This window comes from Coregonus lavaretus (genome assembly GCF_964263955.1).
Source record: "Coregonus lavaretus genome assembly, chromosome: 29".
Lineage (NCBI taxonomy): Eukaryota > Metazoa > Chordata > Actinopteri > Salmoniformes > Salmonidae > Coregonus > Coregonus lavaretus.
The window spans coordinates 9,780,348-9,793,440 of NC_140016.1; the positions used below are offsets into that span (position 1 = coordinate 9,780,348).

Consider the following 13,093-nt stretch of genomic DNA (forward strand, 5'->3'; position numbering starts at 1 on the left):
TATATTTTTTAAAATAAGAAACAAATGGCTTTTGCACATCTAATATGTATATAGTTTCCATTTATTTTACTATTTTTTTAAACAGGTGCATTCAATATTTTCTAATTATCAAGACTTTTGTAAGTGTAATACATAGCAGAATATCACAAGTCTGTGTGTGAGACAGGACAAAGTTGCGGTTGTTGAGTAATATTTTGGATGTAGAAATATTTCACAATTTGGCACCAAGTCTGAGCCAGTCTCTTCACAATAGGATATTACACAATTTCTTGTCTTTGGAATGGATATTAATTCAAATATTATATCTACAAATCACCTGCCAATAACTACTCATTAATGTAGATCGGTCAGCCAGTCACAATTTACCCATGATACATTGCGGGTTTGATCCTCTCGAACACGGCCATTGTAGCCATTGTGTAACCATTTCTATTTGGGGCGGTCTTCTGATTTGTTGTCGCATTGATAGGTAACTGGGAAAAACAAACATCCCGTTTTATAATCTCACCGTCCACCCTCCGTTGGAGTTGTTTTGCTCTACAGACAGACGGGTAAACATGGACGTCGGATTTCGGCACCCCGTTCTCCTTTGCCTAACCCTGGCGGTTTTGGGCTCGGTTCTGGCTGATTTGGATGGCCCTTTGATGGGGGCACCCGGGTCTGCCGTCCGTGTGTCGGAAAATGACCCAGGTTTGAAGAAGGCACTGAAATTTGCAGAAGAGCGCTATAACAAGGGGTCCAATGCGATGCACGTTCGCAGAATTAGCAAGATCCTCTCTGCCAGTAAACAGGTAGACTACAGTCTTGTGAAAATGTATATTTGTTTATTATTATTTTTTATCTCATAACATGTGCTATGTAAATAAATCTGTTATTAGCCTAAAATCAAGTGTATGTCCATTGTGATTGTAGGCCATCACAGATTTCAGTTCGTGAGATAATGCCACTGCCTACGTCAGAGCGCACCAACCTGTTCTAGTGCGTCTGAACTGCATGACATCTGTGTAGCTCAGCCTAAATTGTATAGGCCTTTAACTCTACTGCAGCCCAACCAAGCACTCTAATATTTAACAATGATTTCAGTTAAGTTTTCCACATTATCAACTAAGCCTACAATTTAAAAAATGCTGCTTTTCATACTGCCTAATGACTAACCTGTATCCACATTACATTTGATGTCCACAGGAATAATGCCAGTGTCCTATACATGTAGTTCAACTAATCTAACTACATTTTGAAGTAGTTTGGTGGTAGTCTACGTAGTGCTTTCGAGTAGTTAATTACTTTTTTGCAATGTAGCTAACTACTTGAACTACACTAATTTTTTTGCAAAAATAAAATGTGGGTGAAGTAGGCAAGAATTTCCTTTCTTTTCCGGCATCAGATCTGCCAAATGATCACGTGAAACAGCCTATTAAACACAAACTGTTTCACGTGATCATTTGGCAAGTCTGATGCCGGAAAATAAATTCTTGCCTACTTCACCCACATTTTATTTTAGCAAAAAAATTAGTGTAATTCAAGTAGTTAGCTACATTGCAAAGAAGAATTAAGCTCTGCGGTTGTTGTTTTGGCATCTAGCCTACAATTTAGCTCTGACGTCACTTTCAAGACCAATCCAGTAATTATGGCATTTATAGGCCTAGCTAAACGGTCTGATTATGCTGGAAATTGCAGGTCTCTAATTCAGCTTGTCTAGCGGAGACAATAGGTGTCACGGATCCCCCCGGTACTGCTGCTCATTCCGTTCACCAGCTTCGGAGGTCTACCTCACCGGCCTTCTAGGTGTCACTGAACTAGGTCATTACCACCAACCCCGGACTGTCTTGTCTCATTAAGCACACCTGGTTCCCATTCCCCCTGATTAGTAAGTGTATATGTGCCCTCTTTTCCCCATTGTCCTTGTCGATAATTTTCTCATGTCCGTTGGTCTCGTGAGTACCGTGTATTGTGCTCTTGTTGTTAACGGGTTTCATCCCGTGTATTGTGTAGAGGTTACACCTCACTTTTTGTTTGGGTTACATCCTTTTGTGTAACACATGTTAGGTGGCATAAAATAAACCCCTAAAACGTATTCCTGCGCCTGTCTTCTAATCATTATACAACGTGACAATAGGTTTGTTGAGACAGATACCAGTGTTGGGGAAGTTACTCAAGAGTTTACCAAGCTAACAATTACTACTGTTGATGATCACAAGTTTACTGGAGAACGGAGACCAAGTAGAGACTTTCGGACAAGGTGGATGATTGTATAATATAAGGCAGTTTATTCAGAGGTAAAGATATCTGAAAATAGCGTGCACGGACCCGTTCGTCAACCTCGTAGGGAGATATCTGAGAGCGCGCCCCAAAACATTGTGTGCTGACATTTTATACAATAAAATAAAGTAGGTTGATTCTAGTAGTTCCGATCTTCCGATTGGTCCTGATGAGTTGGTCGAGGTCATCTCCATTGCATTGGCTCTGAGTCGGGTTCTCTGTCTTCAGATGTTCAGCCTGACAGAAGGGGTTTTTTGTGTGTGTGTGCTTAACAATGATGATGTGTATGTGTGTGTGTATGTGTGTGTGTGTATGTGTGTGTATGTGTGTATGTGTGTGTGTGTATGTGTGTATGTTTAACAATGATGATGTGTATGTGTGTGTGTGTGGGGGGGTGTGTGTATGTCCTCAGAGCAATAACTCGTGAGTTTGGGAGAACTTGAGAGACCTATGGCGTGGGTGTTGTCCATAGCCACCTGCTGATAAGGCCGACAAGATAGAAGTCTTTGTGCATTGTATTAAGTCCAAAGGCCCCAACACAAGATGGGTTATGCACAAGATTTTAGTCAGACCAAGCTATAACATAATATATTTACCACGACACTACACACTAAAATAAGTTAAGCTAAACTAAAAAGGTACCCTTAAGAAACATAGCTTACTGAACTAAAGTTACTCTGAACTAAAGTTACTACTTCATGATAAATTATCATATCTGAAATGTCAGACTACAAATTGCAAGAACAAATCACTTTGGGGTCATGTTAACAGAATGTAATTTAGCCTATTAAAAACGAAGTTACACATTCTGCTAACATACGACCCCAAAGTGATTTGTTCTTGCAATTTGTAGTCTGACATTTCAGATTATATATGATAATTTTTCATGAAGTAGTTTGGATGTAGTGAAGTACTTTTTCAGAGTAACTTTAGTTCAGTAAGCTATGTTTCTTAAGGGTACCTTTTTAGTTTAGCTTAACTTCTTTGTGTGTAGTAATTGTTAGCTTGGTAAACTACCTTTCCAAGGTAACTTCCCCTACACTGGTCTCGGACTCAACAAACCTATTGTCACGTTGTATAATGATTAGAAGACAAGCGCAGGAATACGTATTAGGGGTGTATTTTACTCCACCTAACACAAACACATATCAAAGGGATGTAACCCAAACAAAGAGCGAGGTGTAACCTCCACACGGTACTCACGAGACTAACGGACAATTATCAACAAGGACAATGGGGAACAGAGGGCATATATATACACTTACTAATCAGGGGGAATGGGAACCAGGTGTGCTTAATGAGACAAGACAGTCCGGGGTTGGTGGTAATGATCTAGTTCAGTGACACCTAGAAGGCCGGTGAGGTAGACCTCCGGAGCTGGTGAACGGAATGAGCAGCAGTACCGGGGGGATCCGTGACACCTATTGTCTCCGCTAGACAAGCTGAATTAGAGACCTGTAATTTCCAGCATAATCAGACCGTTTAGCTAGGCCTATAAATGCCATAATTACTGGATTGGTCTTGAAAGTGACGTCAGAGCTAAATTGTAGGCTAGATGGCAAAACAACAACTGCAGAATTTTTTTTTTTTTTTTTTTAAAGAGGCCTACCTTCACTGTGTATTGACTGTCTTGTAGCTGGTGAACGGTATCCGATACAGCATCATGGTGGAGCTAAGTAACACCCAGTGTAAGAAGGCTGCCAGACTGAGGACCTGTGACTTCTACCCAGAGGAACACAACCTGAAGGTGAGGCCAGTATGTGTGGGTCTGTTTGTTTTTCTGTCTTGGGATGATAACAGTGTGGGTTGTTGGAGGTAAAGTACAGCTAAACTAATATCAGAGACCTCCTCATCAAATAAAATAAAAACTCAAAGTTTTGCAATAGTGAACATTGGCAATACCTAATATAAATAAACTGGCAACACTGAGTATCCAGTATCAAGGCCATTGTGTGTATCTGGGTCTACAGGAGGTTATTATTCTGTCCGTCTGTTCAGCTCGCCCTTCCGCTAGTCATGTGACCAAGACCTTAAGATAAATAACTTCTCATGACTTGGATTTGACACACTGTTACTGCAACTATGTGCACAACCAGACCAGTTCCGTTCCCCCTGGTCCTCTGTAGCTCAATTGGTAGAGCATGGCGCTTGTAATGCCAAGGTAGTGGGTTCGATCCCCGGGACCACCCATACGTAAAAATGTATGCACACATGACTGTAAGTCGCTTTGGATAAAAGCGTCTGCTAAATGGCATATTATTATTTGTTCTGCCTGTGTATTTGTTTTCATGACTTAGCATAAACTTAATCAGAAATGTCTCCAAGGTCAAGGGAACAAAGTGTTCCTAGTGGTCACCCCTCTGCTTCATTTCTGTATAGGTTCAGAAATAGACTGTTGTTGACGGAGGAAATTAGTTATTATTGTTAACATTAGGCCACATGCAAAGGACATGTACTGTATGTTCCCATGCTATTGAACATCTAATTTAATTTGACGTGAATCATTTTAAACAGGCATTTCTCTAAAGCGCACATAACAATACATTACGTTCTAATACACCGTCTATAAACAAGTCATGAACACAGCAGCCCAATAAAACAAACACAGATTATCTCACTAACCATGTTCTCTCCGCTTATGTGTTCTCTGTCAGACGGAGGTGTGTGTGTTTGAGGTCTGGGACATTCCCTGGGAGAGCAAGTCCACCCTGCTCAAACAGAAGTGCCAGCCAGCAGGTTAGTGTCATAGGTTCAACTGTGGGAACTAAATTGACCTTTGTGTGTTTATTTGTTTCAGGATTGTTTATATAAATACTCATAGCTACATCTAATAGTTTTTCATAATACTTGGTTTCCAGTTGATCCAAAACCAGTTGAGACCAACAAAGTTGAATTTCTGCCCCTCTCCACCAAACCAGTTGAGGTAATAGAAAACATAGCGTTTGTTGTATGTGTGTTTGAGTTTCTCTTTTATTCTGTATGTGTATATATTTCATTTACTTGTCAATAATCAACTTCTCTTTTGTGACAGGAGTCAGTGGATTCCGTGGAGCTTCTGGGTCAGTTCAAAGAGTTCATGGTCAGATACAATAGGACTTACAGCAGCCAAGAGGGTAAGCGATAAATGTAAATCCATAATTTTACACAATACCGTCCATCCAACTCCACAGATGAGATGGTAAAACATCTAAACATAACGTTTTTGTCTGACCTCTGACCTTTGCTGCTACAGAGGCTGACCGGCGGCTGCGTATTTTCCATGAGAACATGAAGACCGCTGAGAAGCTCCAGTCTCTGGACAAGGGCACAGCTGAGTACGGGGTCACCAAGTTCAGCGACCTCACAGGTGTGTGTGCATGTGTGAGAATGCAGATTAACAAGCCTGACACAATTCCAGAACAACCATTGAGCGTGCCGGAGAGCTCACTGTCTGCCCTCTCTGGAGCAACAGCACATCCTGTGTGTGATTCTGTCACAGTTTGAAACATGTTCCCTTGCAAAGAGAGCTAATCTGTTGAGTAATTCCACTTCTACATAGCTGATTTAGAGACTTGCGCAGGCATGAATGTTAAGCCCTACCCATGCCTGCGACGTTCAGGCCCCACCCTACCAATGGCCTGATTACTTCTGCCAAATTTGAGGCCCCGCTCAAAACCTCAAATCAGAAATAACCTCCTCCGTTAGTAAAGATGGCGCCGGAGGAGATGGCTGCCGTTTTACGGCCCCCTAACCAATTGTGCTATTGTGTTCTTTTTCATGTTATTTGTAATTTATTCTGTACATAATGTTTCTGCCACCGTCTCTTATGACTAAAAATAGTTTCTGGATATCAGGACAGCGATTACTCACCTCGTATTGGACAAAGATTTTTTCTTCAACGAGTCGGAAGGATATTCTACAAACACCCGACAAGGCCCAAATCCCTGTCATCCGAATGAGAAAGAGACAGATATCGTGAATGTAGGTCGGGGTGCCTTGTAAAGATACGACAGCGAGCGAGTAATCTGCCTCTTCCATCAGGCCTATTAGCCAACGTACAATCATTAAAAAACAAAATGGACGACCTAAGATCAAGGATATCCTACCAACGGGACATAAAAAACTGTAATATCTTATGTTTCACCGAGTCGTGCCTGAACGATGACATGGATAACATACAGCTGGCGGGATATACGCTACATCGGCAGGATAGAACGGCTGACTCCGGTAAGACAAGGGGTGGCAGTCTGTGTATATTTGTAAACAACAGCTGGTGCACACAATCTAATACTAAGGAAGTCTCGAGGTGTTGCTCGCTGAGGTAGAGTATCTCATGATAAGCTGTAGACCACACTATTTACCAAGAGTTTTCTTCTATATTTTTGGTAGTTGTCTATTTACCACCACAAACCGATGCTGGCACTAAGATTACACTCAATGAGCTGTATAAGGCCATAAGTAAACAGGAAAACGCTCATCCAGAGGCAGCGCTCCTAGTGGCCGGGGACTTTAATGCAGGGAAACTTAAATCCGTTCTACCTAATTTCTACCAGCATGTTAAATGTGCAACTAGAAGAAAAAAATCAATAGACCACATCCAGGCTCTGTCGCAGCCGGCCGCGACCGGGAGACTCATGGGCGGCGCACAATTGGCCCAGCGTCGTCCAGGGTAGGGGAGGGAATGGCCGGCAGGGATGTAGCTCAGTTGATAGAGCATGGCGTTTGCAACGCCAGGGTTGTGGGTTCGATTCCCACGGGGGGCCAGTATAAAAAATATATATATATATATGTATTCACTAACTGTAAGTCGCTCTGGATAAAAGCGTCTGCTAAATGACTTAAATGTAAATCAATAAGTGCATCGATGACTTCGTCCCCACAGTGACCGTACGTACATACCCCAACCAGAAGCCATGGATTTCAGGCAACATCCGCACTGCTAAAGGGTAGAGCTGCTGCTTTCATGGAGCGTTACTCTAACCCGGACGCTTATAAGAAATCCCGCTACGCCCTCCGACGAACCATTCAACAGGCAAAGAGTCAATACAGGACTAAGATTGAATCGTACTACACCGGCTCTGACGCTCGTCGAATGTGGCAGGACTTGCAAACTATTACAGAGTACAAAGGGAAACCCAGCCACGAGCTTACCAGACGTCGAGGCAAGCAACACTGAATGTTCCAGATGACTGATCACGCTCTCCATAGCCAATGTGCGTAAGCCATTTAAGCAGGTAAACATTCACAAGGCCGCAGGGCCAGACGGATTACCAGGATGTGTACTCCGAGCATGCGCTGACCAATGCGCTGAAAATGTCTTCTCTGACATTTTCAACATGTCCCTGACTGAGTCTGTAATACCAACATGTTTCAAGCAGACCACCATACTCCCTGTGCCCAAGAACACTAAGGTAACCTGCCTAAATGACTACCGACCCGTCTGTAGCCATGAAGTGCTTTGAAAGGCTGGTCATGGCTCACATCAACACCATTATCCCAGAAACCCTAGACCCACTCCAATTTGCATACCGCCCCAACAAATCCACAGATGATGCAATCTCTATTGCACTCCACACTGCCCTTTCCCACCTGGACAAGAGGAACACCTACGTGAGAATGCTATTCACAGACTACAGCTCAGCGTTCAACACCATAGTGCCCTCAAAGCTCATCACTAAGCTAAGGACCCTGGGACTAAACACCTCCCTCTGCAACTGGATCCTGGACTTCCTGACGGGCTGCCCCCAGGTGGTAAGGGTAGGTAACAACACATCTGCCACGCTGATCCTCAACACAGGGGCCCTTCAGGGGTGCGTGCTCAGTCCCCTCCTGTACTCCCTGTTCACCCATGACTGCATGGCCAGGCACGACTCCAACACCATCATTAAGTTTGCCGACGACACAACAGTGGTAGGCCTGATCACCAACAACGATGAGACCGCCTATAGGGAGGAGGTCAGAGACCTGGCGGTGTATGTGCCAGGATAACAACCTCTCCCGCAACGTGATCAAGACAAAGGAGATGTAGTCCTGTGTAGCTCAGTTGGTAGAGCATGGCGTTTGCAACGCCAGGGTTGTGGGTTCAATTCCCACGGGGGGCCAGTATGAAAATGTATGCACTCACTAACTGTAAGTCGCTCTGGATAAATGACTAAAAAATTTAAAACAATTAGATGTTTGTGGACTACAGGAAAAAAAATGAGGACTGAGCACGCCCCCATTCTCATCGACGGGGCTGTAGTGGAACAGGTTGAGAGCTTCAAGTTCCTTGGTGTCCACATCACCAACAAACTACCATGTTCCAAACACACCAAGACATTCGTGAAGAGGGCACGACAAAGCCTATTCCCCATCAGGAGACTGAAAAGATTTGGCATGGGTCCTCAGATCCTCAAAAAGTTCTACAGCTGCACCATCGAGAGCATCCTGACTGGTTGCATCACTGCCTGGTATGGCAACTGCTCGGCCTCCGACCGCAAGGCACTACAGAGGGTAGTGTGTACGGCCCAGTACATCACTGGGGCCAAGCTTCCTGCCATCCAGGACCTCTATACCAGGCGGTGTCAGAGGAAGGCTCTAAAAAGGGTAAAAGACTCCAGCCACCCTAGTCATAGACTGTTCTCTCTGCTACCGCACGGCAAGCGGTACCGGAGCGCCAAGTGTAGGTCTAAAAGGCTTCATAACAGCTTCTACCCCCCCAAGCCATAAGACTCCTGAACAGCTAATCATAACTACCCGGACTATTTGCATTGTCCCCCCCCACCCCACCCCCTCTTTTACGCTGCTGCTACTCTCTGTTTATTATGTATGCATAGTCACTAACTCTACCCACATGTACATATTACCTCAATTACCTCGACTAACTTTTTTTCTTAAAACTACGTTGTTGGTTAAGGGCTTGTAAGTAAGCATTTCACTCTAAGGTCTACACCTGTTGTATTCGGCGCATGTGGCAAATAACATTTTATTTTAATTTGAAATCCATTAGCTGCTCCTCTCTGTCAGTCACTCGCTCCCTGCACGCAGCTCAGTCTGCATGCACTCTGAGTCTCTCCTGACTTGTATTTGATGAGTTTGATGCACTTCTGACACCATGTTATGACCTTAGTCAGATATGATTACTGCAGCAGAGCACGAGCAAATGGCTCAGCTTCAAAATGTTTGTGAACACTTTATTGATACCAGAGCCCTGCCCGTAACCTATTTATTGATGAAAAAACAGACCCTACCTGGCCCTAACCGGATGTATAATGTCGGGCTCGGGTCGGGTAGCAGATCTCGAAGGTAGTCCCACAAAGCTACAGTACAACTCCTCAGCTATACACTGAATAATCCTTATCTTTTCTTTCTCTCCTCCCGCAACCCTCTTTCTCTCTCCCTACAGAGGAGGAGTTTAGGACTCTGTACCTGAACCCCCTGCTGAGCCAGCAGAACCTCCAGCAGTCCATGAAGCCTGCAGCCATGCCCCGCGGCCCTGCCCCGCCTAGCTGGGACTGGAGAGAGCATGGAGCTGTCAGCCCCGTCAAGAACCAGGTAGGACCGGGTTTAGAGATGGTCTTACAGACTGGAGATGACTACAGGTATGACTGTAAATGTGTATTTATGATCGGGCAAATAACTTAAAAAGGCTTTATATAGCATTCATAAAGTATTCATGACTCTGCATTGATGCTTCACTAAACATTTATAGGTACGCAAAAGTCATTCATACTGTAGATATGACACAATTCATGGAAAATGTGGAGGTAGGTAATGCCTGTGTGTGTGTACGGCTGATTATGTGGTTTGTGTTTGTATTGCAGGGCATGTGTGGTTCTTGCTGGGCATTCTCAGTGACAGGCAACATTGAGGGCCAGTGGTTCGCGAAAACTGGCAAACTAGTGTCTCTCTCTGAGCAAGGTAAGCACAAGCATTTGTAGGTATCATACATTCACCTGTACAACAGTACAGTTTCCCTTTTCTACATAAGAGCCTTGAATTGATTGGTTCAATGTCCTGTGACTCACAGAGTTGGTGGACTGTGATACTGTGGACCAGGCCTGTGGGGGCGGGCTTCCATCAAACGCATATGAAGCTATCGAGAAGCTGGGTGGTCTGGAGACAGAGACTGACTACACCTACACCGGCAAGAAGCAGAGCTGTGACTTCACCGCCAACAAAGTCACCGCCTACATCAACAGCTCTGTGGAGCTGTCCAAGGACGAGAACGGTGAGTGGGAGAAGAGGAGAAAGATACTTTGAAAAAAGGTAGCGTGAGAGGGTAGGGTACACAGAAAGACACAGACGTTTGGATGAAGATTGAACAATGTGGTACATATGGAGGAGGGTTGGCTTCATGTGTTAATCTTGGTTTCCTTCCCTTTTTATGTTTAGAAATCGCTGCTTGGCTGGCTGAGAATGGACCAGTATCTGTGGCCCTGAACGCCTTCGCAATGCAGGTAACAGGCATCACTGCTGTATGCTCCTTATTGATACTTAAATTAGCATCACTAAAACGCAACTGAACAATTACGTTTTATTTTTAATTTAACCTTTATTTAACTAGGCAAGTCAGTTAAGAACAAATTCTTTATTTACAATGACAGCCTGGCAAAAGGCCTCCTGCGGGGACGGGGACTGGGATTAAAAATAAAAATATAGGAAAAAACACACATCACGACAAGAGACACCACAACACTACATAAAGAGAGACATAAGACGACAACAAATGCATGGCAGCAACACATGACAACACAGCATGGTAGCAACACCACATGACAACAACATGGTAGGAACACAACATGGCAGTAACTAAGATACTAGTCACTATACTAGTATACATCTGTCTAATCCCACCACCCTTTCTCTCCTTTTCTCCTCAGTTCTACAGGAAGGGCGTTTCCCACCCTCTGAAGATCTTTTGCAACCCCTGGATGATTGACCATGCAGTGCTGCTCGTGGGCTACGGAGAACGTGAGACTGACACTTAACTACTAATTTACCTTACATTAACCTAGCGCAATAACAACACAGTGATGAGTCAGAATTTGTGAGTCGTGTGTCTGGTTGTTTCTGTGTACAGGTCAAGGCAAACCTTTCTGGGCCATCAAGAACAGCTGGGGAGAGGACTATGGAGAACAGGTAAGAGAAAGCTGTCACACTGAACCTCTATGAAGAGGCATTATGTGGGGATTTGCAAACCGAGTGTATTTGTTTGCAATGCATGCATAAAACCTACACTCTTAGAAAAAAGGTGCTATCCAGAACCAAAAAGGATTCTTCGGCTGTCCCCATAGAAGAACCCTTTCCACAGAGGGTTCTATATGGAACCCCAAATAGTTTTACTTGGATCTAAAATTGCTTCTATGGGGACAGCCGCAGAACCCTTTTGGAACCCTTTTTTCTAAGAGTGTAGTCAGGCATGAACTCTTGGAACATATTGTGCAAATAGAAGTTTTGACATGTGTATTTGTGTGTTCACGGACTGACATGTCCTGTTGCCTCTTCCTTCCCTCCAGGGTTACTACTACCTGTACAGAGGATCCAGGCTCTGTGGGATCAACAAGATGTGCTCGTCTGCCATTGTGAACTAGGCGATATGACAAACACACACACACACACACGACCTGAATAATATTTGATGCCAACCTTTTCCTGACACAGAAAAACAAACCCAACACCCTCCCCAAAACACACACACACACTACCTACAAACTGACCAAACTGCAATGCTACTCACCCTACCCCCATAATTGTGTAGTCAGAACACTGCACAGAGCACTGGAAGACCTGCTGACACCTTACTCAAATAGGGGAGGCAGTATTAATTCATACATCACCTCATTCTTCTTTACCAAAACAAACCAGCTCCGATTAAGTTATAGTTTCAAGGTAGTACTAATATTTTGTTGTGATTTTACTGTAGGTTTTTGCATTTGTATCTATACTGAACAAAAATATAAACATAACATGCAACAATTTCAAAGATTTTACTGAGTTACAGTTCATATAAGGAAATAATTATATTGAAATAAATGAATTAGTCCCTAATCTATGGATTTCAAATGACTGGCCCACCCACGGGGTAGCAGTCAGCATGCCAATTGCACACTCGCTTAACACTTGAGATGTCTGTGGCATTGTGTTGTGTGACAAAACAGCACATTTTAGAGAGCCCTTTTATTGTCCCCAGCACAAGGTGCACCTGTGTAATGATCGTTCTGTTTAATCAGCGTCTTGATATGCTACACCTGTCAGGTGGATGGATTATCTTGGCAAAGGAGAAATGCTCACTAACAGGGATGTAAACACATTTGTGCATTACATTTGAGAGAAATAAGCTTTTTGTGCGAATGGAAAATTTCTGGGATCTTTTATTTCATCTCATGAAAGATGGGACCAACACTACATGTTGTGTTTATATTTTTGTTCAGTATGAGTCTTTTAGAATATTTTAATTTAATTGTTGTGTTTTAGGCAGAGGTAAATTCAGTAATCTATCTCTTTACATTAACGGAGTCTAAATTATAGACTTCAGGTCATGCTCTTTAGTGTCCGTTATGCTCCCCTGAATGTGACCACTCTCTGTGCTGATGCTCTAGTGTAGAATGAATGCTTGTGCATTATTTTTGCTAGTTTCCCCTCTGTTGTAACATGTTCCGTGCAATATCATGTAATGTCAATCTCTCCCCTTAGTATACAATTTACAACTTGACTATACAAGTCCTTAGAATTAATGGATTGGCATGGTTTCTGAGCTGTTAAAAGGATCAAACATCGGCTGATGTGTAGCCTATTAACTATGATACATATTGCTGTGCTGTGTAACTAGACAAACTAAGGTTGAATAAAACAATATTTTATCTTTTGACTGTCA

The 13,093-nt window shown here is 43.3% G+C and overlaps 1 protein-coding gene across 2 annotated transcripts; it reads left to right on the forward strand.

The window, feature by feature from the left end:
• Positions 1-396: 396 nt before the first annotated feature.
• LOC311105333 (cathepsin F-like) lies at positions 397-13,093 on the forward strand. 2 transcript variants are annotated; one of them, XM_084147452.1, is made up of 13 exons: positions 397-791; positions 3,896-4,006; positions 4,914-4,995; positions 5,118-5,182; positions 5,291-5,372; positions 5,492-5,605; positions 9,623-9,771; positions 10,041-10,137; positions 10,247-10,447; positions 10,612-10,676; positions 11,100-11,190; positions 11,300-11,358; positions 11,736-13,093. In XM_084147452.1, the coding sequence occupies exons 1-13, from the start codon at positions 558-560 to the stop codon at positions 11,808-11,810; spliced, it is 1,425 nt and encodes a 474-aa protein (XP_084003578.1). In that variant the 5' UTR covers positions 397-557; the 3' UTR covers positions 11,811-13,093. The 2 variants fall into 2 exon arrangements, with proteins under 2 accessions (XP_084003578.1, XP_084003577.1); XM_084147451.1 differs by having other exon boundaries at positions 444-791; positions 5,294-5,372.